The sequence below is a fragment of the Mytilus galloprovincialis genome, chromosome 10, assembly GCF_965363235.1.
Source record: "Mytilus galloprovincialis chromosome 10, xbMytGall1.hap1.1, whole genome shotgun sequence".
Lineage (NCBI taxonomy): Eukaryota > Metazoa > Mollusca > Bivalvia > Mytilida > Mytilidae > Mytilus > Mytilus galloprovincialis.
Genome location: NC_134847.1, coordinates 88,730,431 through 88,741,083, shown reverse-complemented (window position 1 = coordinate 88,741,083; position 10,653 = coordinate 88,730,431). Strand labels below are relative to the sequence as shown.

The 10,653-nt window shown below is 32.0% G+C and overlaps 1 protein-coding gene across 1 annotated transcript; it reads left to right on the top strand.

The window, feature by feature from the left end:
• The first annotated feature begins 5,548 nt into the window (after positions 1–5,548).
• On the top strand, positions 5,549–9,624 carry LOC143049442 (achaete-scute homolog 1b-like). Its single transcript, XM_076223075.1, has 2 exons — positions 5,549–6,273; positions 9,234–9,624. Exon 1 carries the CDS (start codon positions 5,678–5,680, stop codon positions 6,254–6,256), a length of 579 nt encoding a protein of 192 aa, XP_076079190.1. The 5' UTR covers positions 5,549–5,677; the 3' UTR covers positions 6,257–6,273; positions 9,234–9,624.
• Positions 9,625–10,653: the final 1,029 nt, after the last annotated feature.

Below are 10,653 nucleotides of genomic sequence, written 5' to 3'. Positions count from 1 at the left end.
TCTCTGTCCCTTTAGGATATAATATAAAACAGACTTCGAATTTGATTTTTTTTTTATTTTCATATATTTCAAATTTTCAAATAAAAGTATTATGTTCATAAATAATAGTCCGAGACTGTTTTGACGTGTGAATTGCTCTGTGGAACTTGCAGAACGCAAGACGCCAAAACAAACTCTAACTATATTTATGTAGTTACATTCCAAACGCAGTCCTTTGAAAACTTGTTAACCAGGCCAAATAGCCGTATAAAAAGTATGGTTAATATGAGTTGATCTTTTTGATTCCGTATCTTCCATGCTGATTATAGCATATAAGGGCCAATTTAAACATATTATTTGATAAATAACAAAATAACAAGTAAATAGTTCTAGTCTTTTAAAGTAAGGCGCTGACAGAGGTTAGTCTATCGCTTTAGTTCAGCACTTGAAATGTAAAGTCCAGTGCTTTGGATTTTGAAGCTAGCGTTTGAGACTTTTTGTCCCCAGCGCTTGATTTTAGAAAGGCTCAACAGGGCTCCGTAGTACAAAGATGCAATAAAAAATAGTTACACTAATCTAAAACCATGTGCATAACCTACAAGGAATTGTAAAAGGGATTACAAACCAGGATAGGAGGACAAATAAATAACATAATTCATGTATACTGTATGTGCATAATATCTGTATTTTCAGGACCTTAGTTCTTGAAATGTCATTATATCATGTCTGTTAGTAAAGTTCGTACTGGAATATTGTTAATGGTTCTCGGTTAATACATTGTACTTGCAATAAAAAAAAATAAAGCGGTATTCATCACCAACTTGACTTTAAGATTACAAAATCGATTTTGTCTTTCTATGTTCTGTCATCCTCATAATTGTGTTTGCGGTTTATTTTATTGTTCTGAATTACACGTTCCTCAAAATGATATGTTATCTCGGTAAATGATTCTGGAGAAACAACGTTAATAGTCTAAATGTTAGCATTAAGTTTTGGGTAGATGTTTTCAGGTATAGAATAGATTATGGAATACATGGGGACCAAAGAGACAATCCGACCAAAGAGTAGAAATCAACCCAAGACCACAACTTGTCATTTCGGTTCCTTATATATCTCACTATACGGTTTGGGCTTTGCTTATTATTGAAGGCCGTACGATTACCTATAGTTGCTAATTTTTGTGTCATGTTGGTCTCTCGTGGAGATTTGTCTCATTGGCAATCATATCACATCTTCTTTCTTTTTTTTTATCATAAACGCAATGAAAAAATTCCGGCCGCAGAATTTCTAATGAACATTTTTTTTTCAAAAATATCATCATGATCAAGTCCCATACTTTGCATCAAAATAACAATATACTTGTCTTGACCATTTTATTAAATATATCCATCGAACATTTTATTTAAAAACTTCTTCCAATTTAGATCACTTTGCTGTACTAAAATTATTTAGTATTAATAATTGTGGTATTAATATTAATATAGCATAACTTGGTTTTTGTTAACATTACATTATGAATTCAAAATAAATCATGCTCATGTGTGTTGAAATATCATTTTGTCGTTTTTTAAGAACAAGCATATCTTTTGTTAAAGAACATTTTTGATCGTAGGTTGCACACAAAATTATCTTGAAGGTTTTAGATTAAAAAAATATACAATATTTTTGCAATTCAAAGCCAAAAATGCACTACTTTTGTGGTCTTTTGGTATGCTTTTATGAAACTATTTGTTTTATTTATCATTAAGGCAATGTATTTAGATTCATGTACCCTTTGGTAGGTTATTATTCAGATGGAACAGAGATAGTAAGTGAAAGTTGGCGGCCGAGCTGTTACATGTACCTGTAGTTGCTATCTCTGTGTCATTTTAGTCTCATGCGAATGGTTGTCTCATTGGTAATTATATCACATCTTCTTTTTTATATTTACATGTACAAACCTTGATTTGGTTTTATTTTCTGTATATCATTTGATTTATTTTTAACTATTAATATTCATATATTTAAAATTCTTTGTATATATTTTTCTTCTAAATGGTCAACACGCTAAAACGTGCGATCAGGAAAATACTAATACAGAAAAGTTAAGGCCATGCAGAAAGCGTTCATAATGATAAGCAAAAATAGTAGGTAAAACCCTTTTGTATTCTTACTTTGACATTTTTTCCATATGAAACAAACATTTTAACTGAACCATAGTGCACATTTTTATATAGGGATGCCTTCAGGTGCGCCGGGATTTCAGCATTGGAGGCCTTCCGCTGTTCTCTACTCTTTGGTTGGGTTGTTATCCCTTTGACACATTCCTCATTTCCATTCTCAACTTTACAATGGTAGAAATAGTGATAGGCAAAAAAATAAATCGCAGATATTACACTTTTAGTTTTGTCATATGTTTCGAAATGAGCCACACTTTTGTATGAACCTTAAAATACTAGAATCTGTGAATTTTGTATTAAAAAAAAGGAATCCTTTTTGTCCGTGCGTAAAATAAATTCAAAGGAAAAAGGCACTTTTCTTTGTATTTTATATTAAATTATATTGAATGTTGCATACCAAAATTTAATGAATATATTTTAACACCCATCCATACATGTATAAATGGTCAATACACTCAATGGTCCAAATACCAACTACAAGTCATGTATGTACTCACACTATTTGGTCTTCAAAATGGGAACACACCTTCAAGAGTAGAGCTGATAGATTCCATCAAAACTCATTTTTTCTATGTTTAAATATGATTTAAATGGTGATATGTTAAAAAGAATGTTTTTTTTTTTTTTAAATTCAAACAAGTTGCAATCTATATATAATCTTTACATATATTTTTTTATCGTTTGCTACGACAATGTTAGAAGTTTGATAAGAATTGACGGAATAAGATATACTTCAATGAGATAATTACCCCCCCCCCCCCTTCCGGAATAAAATACTATTTATCAAATAGTTGCCACTGGGAGTTAGAAAATCAAAAATAATTTAATAAATCAAATGTTTCTAGACACAGTTCTACGCTGAGTCTAAAGATATAGGAGTGATTTATCAAATCCAGCACATTACAAATAAATTATAAGCTTATCACACTCTGTGTTTTAATTATAATCAGTGTGTCTGACATGTTTGTTAATCACGTGGATGATAATTACCTGGAGCGTGGACAGGTATTATGTCAGGTGAGAAAACTAACTGGTCTATTGATACTAGTCTTGGGAGGTATAATGATTACTTTAACAGTTTCATGTAGTTTCACCTAGTACGATTGTTTAATAAAGATTATATCCAATTAAATCGACCCGTATACAGAGGATTTGTGACATTACTGTTTAACTAAACTATCAGACTGTCGATTTCAGATAAATTAACAGTTATTAATTTAGTAAATTAGATTTTTTATTTTATTAACATTATATATTTTTAAGTATGGACTGTCTACACGTAAAACAAAAATTTACCACCACATTAAAAAGTAAAATAACATAAATACAGAACTGCCAGGGGAATTCAAAACTAAAAGTCCGTTAATTATACAATGGCGAAATCAAAAGCCCAAACACATCTAACGAATGTAAAAAAAAAACGGTCATATTCCTATTAATACAGGTCATCTACTGCACATATTTTCCCCATCATAATACTCCTCTTTGCAGTCTGAATTTACAGCCGTTTACCTGATGGATCTTCCTACTGGTAAATATAATTATTCACTGTCCTGAATTATGATAGGTTTATTCAAATTGAAGTGCCCATGGTCAGTTATTTGATTTATTAAATAGTTCTTTTTATTAAATTCAGAGACACAAATAATTTTGACAATTATGTAACAATATGGATAAAATCTTCCTGTTATGATACATTAAGCACCAATTATATGTGTACATGCACTCTTTTCGATAGGAAGAAATATTTTTCACTGGACATATAAGCAAATTGACAGTTTATAAAACAATCTTGACAGGTTAATATTGGCCTATACAATACGACAATAAAAAAATAGCATAGAAAGCTTGAAGTCAATAAAGTGTAAATATCCAATGAATACTCAATCTTTGGTTTGTTTGCTGTATTTCATTGAGATGTCATAGTTATGCACTTCGATCAAACAATAAATGATTGATCATATGCTTTTAAGTTGAATTTGCTTTAGATTACATTAACCCAAAAAAGGCGAGTACAGTGTTACTGTGTTGTATATGAACATAATTCTACAAAAGTTTTGGTTAAGGAAGCTGTTACTTCATAAAATGAAGGCTTATTTGGGTCATTCTATGTTCTAGAAAAAATATATATACGATATGGCCACGACTTCGTAGCTCGAGGCCACGAACAAGTATTTTTTTCCAAGAACATAGAATGATTGAACTAAACTTTCATAACAAAACATTTTTTAAACCAATTGAAAAAGGAAAATATTCCTCAAATTATTCCCTAGGATATGCAAACACTATATAAATCCTATATTTTTTTAAATGTCTGATATATATAATAATATATTTACTTGTTTCTATATGTCACTACCACAATGTAGATATACGGAATACGTTTTAGAATTTTAGTCACATGCTCAACGTATATATTAGACAAAATACCTTTAATACAGTAAATTAATTGACATATTATAAATAAATTCAATTGGAATTATGTGAATTTTATTATAAGATAGCAGATTTCAACCCAGCGTTTAAACATATTCATGTTAAAATTGTACAAATATTTATTTGTATAAGATAGATTATAATTACCGCTGCTTTATCTGTTTTAATGGCTTTAACTTTTATTAACCCGAAAACAGGTGAAGATATTATGTCAAGAAAACTTAATAATTCTATTAATTAAAATCCCCGTCTTTTTATTAGTTAAATTTCATCTATTTTTAGTTTGTTCATCATGGTAAATTATTCACTCTTAGTATCCGACTTTTTTTTAATCATATACCCTTATAAAGTTTTTTTTTAAAGTTTAATTCTAATTAAGGTCTAGTTATCAAAAAGAGGAGAATAATAGAGAAAACTAATATCATGCTGTAAGCTATGCATGCATGCACCAAGAACGTAATTATGCAAGCAACGCGTACAAAATAGTTAGCGTCTCGTATTTGTCAAACTAAACGTTTCAATTTAATTTTAGTTCGAATAAAAGCGGCTGCATACATTTTAATCTTATTAACTTCTTTAAGAAAAAGAAACTTCAAACCACGGCTTTCTTTTTGACAAAATTAATGGCATCTTTTATCAGTGAGGACCATCTCAATGGGACCTCCATTTCTGTTTTTATGACGTAATAAAAGCACGCGACTTCTGATTAAAAATAGGCAATGTTTACATAACAAAAATTTATTGAAATCTTATTACTTGTTAATGGTTAAAACTTCACAAGATGTGTCATTCAAATTTACTTGTTGAATAAAGCTGCAAGAACACCCTTGATTTTGTAATGCTTCCTTGTCACCCATTTATCGTGTTCAGTGGAGTGCTAAGGGCACGCGACAATTCGTGAATAACTTTACCAAACTGTGATAACTACAATGTAGGTGGGGCTTACGTATCTTTGTCGCGTGGAGGTATAAAAATAAACTTACCTTACACACATTTCAAACTGTATCCATAATTTTAGAAATAAGTGTTCCAAACCAGATAACTTTTTAAAAATATCTGCACGCGAGTAAGAGCAGACGACTTCAAAATATTCTTAATCAAAAATGGAAGGAGAAGGAATGATGCATGTTTTTTCAGGGATGACCAGCATAGACGGAAACATTTTTCAAACTTTTCTAGCGGAGAGACCTTCATGTATGTATTCTTCGTCCCCAGAATCGTCTCCAGAATATTACCATCAGCCAAAATATTCCAAAGATGCAATGTGCAAACGTAGATTGGATTTTAATCACAATAATGAGAACTATTTGGGACTCAATCAGAAGCCAACTACTGGAGGAGTAGCGAGACGTAACGAGAGAGAAAGGAATCGTGTTAAGTTAATAAATATGACATTCTCAACTTTGCGAGACCATATTCCAAGTGACTGTAAAATAGGTAAATCTAAAAAGATGAGTAAGGTTGACACTTTGAAAGCTGCTATAGACTATATCAGACATTTACAAGATTTAGTAGACGAGCATGATGCTGTTAGTGCTGTGCTGGATACGAACTATGTTCCCAAGCAGTGTACCGTTCCCATCTCCCCGTCCGAACACTCACCGTCACCAAGTTCCTGTTCTGAGACTCCAAACCTTAGTAATGAAGACGAAGAATTGTTAGACTTCACCAACTGGTTCTGATGAAATGGAGAATGCAGGTTTGTAGGCTTTTTGTAGTAGTTAACATGAATATAGACATGGGGACTAAAAAGTAAAGCGACAACATCCGAACTATACTTTCTAACTGTCATGTTATTATATAATACTTTTTTTTGCATGGAGCTTCTAGAATATGCCACTATTTCAAGCTTCAGTATATATAATAAGTTTTAGAAATTTCAAATATCTGATACTAAAACGTCATCTATATTATCCTTCATGCCCAATGGTTAAATTTGGGATTTTATGTGGTATTTCAAATATCAGCTACTGTTTATTAAAAGCGACGTAAGCTCTAGGAACATTCTCTTCCTTAGCATTTTGCGTTGGTAAACTTGAGACCAATTTTTGCGTATATCGTAAAAAATAGGAACATTTATTATAGTAGAATTTGTTATACCGTAAAATACATGTATTTTTTTATAATACAGAAAATTCAGGGCATGCATGCGAAACTTAAATGTATAGTATACGACACGACGACACTGGTACTGCGACAACTAAATCGTAGGCAATAATTGCAATTTAACGAAATTGAAGATAACGAACATTTTCTTATTGCATGCGACATATCAAGTCATGCTAAATTCCCCATCAGTATCGATATCGGATGATTGGTTTTCTCATTGACAATCATTTATTGACTGAGTTAGTCACTTCCTAAATATTAAATAAAAAACACAAGCAGATTCTCAACTGAGATAACTTGCAACGAACTCTTCACTATAGCTGATTTTATGGCATATAAGAAGTCCTTAATAATAAATAATTCTTTTGTTTTATTATTCTGAATAGTTTTGTATCAATTATACATCTCTTCCCTCTTGTATGTTTGATATCTTTTGTGCTTCTTGTGGTCCAAAGATTGGAAAATAATATACAATTATGGCCCGTTGAAGAGGTGAATATCCAAAATTGTCAACACGAGAAGGTTATTTCATTGAGGGCGCAGCCCGAAGTGAAATAACTTTTAAGGGTTGACAATTTTGGATATTCATCGACTCTAAGGGGCCACAATTGCTTTATTATACCGAACTTACATTGGAAAGGCCTTTCGAACACTTCTTTAGACTTTACACAACAGTCAACACAAACACACAAGCTGAAAATACCTTTACGGCTTTGTGTTCTAGAATTTCTCGAATGTACAACAACGGTAGAATCTTTTTGTAAAATATTGATGGCCCTGAAAAGGACCGTTTATAAGAGACACGGCTGCTGGCACTCTTTTCATGACCACTGCCTTATTTCCATTTCTCTCGGTGGGCTTCCAGTGTAACGTGCACGCTGCCATTTTGTTTATTTACGTCTGTGACGTCATTTTCATGGGAGGTAACTCAAGTACAAATCAACAAACTGAAAAGGTTATTCACCGGTGAATAATAGGGTTATTCACCGCTGGTGCAAATTTTTAGGGTTATTCGTCCTTCCTTGCAATTGAATGAAAAACAACTGAATTATTCCATGTCACGTGATACCGTTTCACCCAATAGAATTGTTTAAAATATATGTAAGGTATAATAAGGTTTTTTATTTATACGTGTACGGGATAACAGGACGCGTAAAAGTTATAAATTTGGTTTATGTTTACATTTTACATTAGTTTCTCTTTATTTATTTTTTGTTGGTTGGTAAAGTATGGTTTGAATTTATAAGCACACTTTCATGTTTACATCGTATACAACATTACATTACGTCACTGACAATTGATAACTTATTGTCTAATGTATAAAATAAAATTGAGAATGTAAATGGGGAATGTGTCAAAGAGACAACAACCCGACTAATATGTCTTTGATGTGTTCGTTACACGAATAATTTTTCAATACGCGCGAAATTCTGATACTCTATTAGCGAAATATTACAAGATACAAACGCAACTTAGAAAACCGCAAATATCCGCTTTCAATCAATACTGTCATTTTAAGCTATTGAAATGGTATCTAATTTGTCTAATTTAGGACACTTCTTTCACGTTTTGTATATAGGTGAAAAGTTCGCTGATTAGGTATCGGTAATAAGGTGATAATTTGTCGCGTGCTCTTCTTTAATATCAGTTTTGATACTGTATATCAATTAGAGATATGTAAGATAAAAACTTTGATGAACTATCTGAAATGAAACATTTTATAGTACATATATCTCGTCTTTATCTTAAAGTCAACACATTAATTGTATTGACGTTCGATAACATTCAGAAGCTACGAAAAGAGCAAACGGTGGCATATTGGTAGTTTCTCATACACATCACATTAAGAAGTAACATACAAATCAGATTGATGAGATTATTTTCTTTTTACTAAAAAAAAAACTAAATTGAAAAATGGGTTGAGATACAATTTATGTATTTATTTTTTGGTGGGGATCCATCAGTTGAAGAAAAACAGACATCATCCCGGGTAAAATAAGTTTCTATTTTTATTGACATTAATTGCAATCATGCAAACATGTGCATATTGAATTTGGATGTCCGGAAAAGAATATTAAAATTAAACACGGCAAAAAGGCTTTTCATTACTTCTCATTTCATGTACATGTTTGTATGCGCAATCGTATAGATTTTGGAGCAAGTCGTTTTTATTGTGATGATATTATGAATTTTTCACAATCACTGCGGGCACATCAGTATATCACACAGAAAACTGTTTTTTACACACGACTGACAAGATCATTAATGTTTTACCAATTACTAGTATGCACATAAATATTTGTAGAAATTGGTACATGGTTATGCAAAGCATGTATACATTTAGACATAACTTTGTTTTTAGTTAAACAACCCCGGTCACGAGTTACGTGTCAAAACTTCGATCTAATCGATCGTAAATAACCGTAAAACGGTCGACCAGTTCATTACATTGTACATTATGGTGTATTTACAGTAATATTTTAAGCTTGATTTCAAATTATCGTCAAAGGTTTAAAACTTTACGTAATGTGTGTTTCTTCTTTTTTTCAGGAGTTTGCTTCCAGACTCGTGCCATCTGTCAGATCAAAACCACGCCCACATTGGCATCGACCACAGGCAGCGGAGTGCTTCAACCAATCGAATCGTACCAAAGGCACTTGTTGTGTTGTTGACATAAAAGATCACTAATGACATTAGATATAACAAATGTCAATCTCATTTGCCAGGTGGCTTTTAAGAATTATTACGTGAATGCAAAGATTTGTTGACATTATTCGTTTTAAAGTGCTTTTTTAAGAGACGCCAGATTTGTTGTCTGAAAAGACAAGACGTTATAATTTATTGTTAACTGATTATATTTATTTATTTAATTTATTGTTCATTGTAAATAATCAAAACTAATAGATGTGCAATAATTAAGAAATAAAATTTCTATACTTTGCTTAGATATTTTGTGTACAGTCTTAAACATCCCAACATTCTTGGTACCTTAAGCTTGATTACAGTATCTACGAGTTTTCATTGAATTTTGTCTTTTATAACAGGTATAATTGGGTAAATTGCCGAATTTGCTTCTCATTCAGTAGTTGCCTTTGTTTTTGTAAATCATATTTGTTTTTCATTTATTGTTTTATCATGCATATTTTTGGGTTGTTTTTGTTTGCTTTGGTTCACATTATGTCAAGTCTGGGCCTTTTATAGTATACATCACTTATTGTTTATGACTTCTTTACACTAAATGTATTGGATGTGTACTGATTGATGTTTTAGTTTGAGAAACTTGATTAATTTTATCTGGCAGATTTTATTGTCTTTGAACTAGCTTAGAGTAACGTCGAGTACTATCAGATCTTAATTGTGTGCCTTTTTAATTTGTTGGTTGGTTTTTGTGCTTTGTATTCATTTGACGAGTTTCAAGTTGAGGGCGGGTTTGGCGCCCACAAAAGTATTTAAGCACGCCATATTCTATATGTGCCTGTACCAAGTCAAAATTATGCAATTGAGCGGTTGTCGTTTTCTTCTGTATCATATTTGATATTCGTTTATTGTTTTGTACAGTTTGTTCTTATGTTGTGCTGTTGCATCACTGTCCGAGTTCATACGTTTATGAGTGTGTTGTGTGTTCTATAACATGGTACTATATCTCTTTATTGTATTTAAAGTGCATACTACTCTTTGTACCTTTTGAATAATCAATGATCGAGGCTTAATGTTAGGGAGGTATATGATCTACAACAACATATTTATACGGTGTCACAAGAAAACAAGTCGGTGGTGACCCCACCTAATTTTCATGCACTGTCCAATGGAACCACGTTGATGGTGTCCCCACATCAATTCATGCACTTTTCAAAGGAACCACGTTGGTGGTGTCCCCGCCTCGTATTCATGCACTGTCCCAAAGGAAACCTGTCGTATTCCCGCACTGTTCCAAGGAAAAGTGAAATAGCAAAAATACTGAAATTCAAAA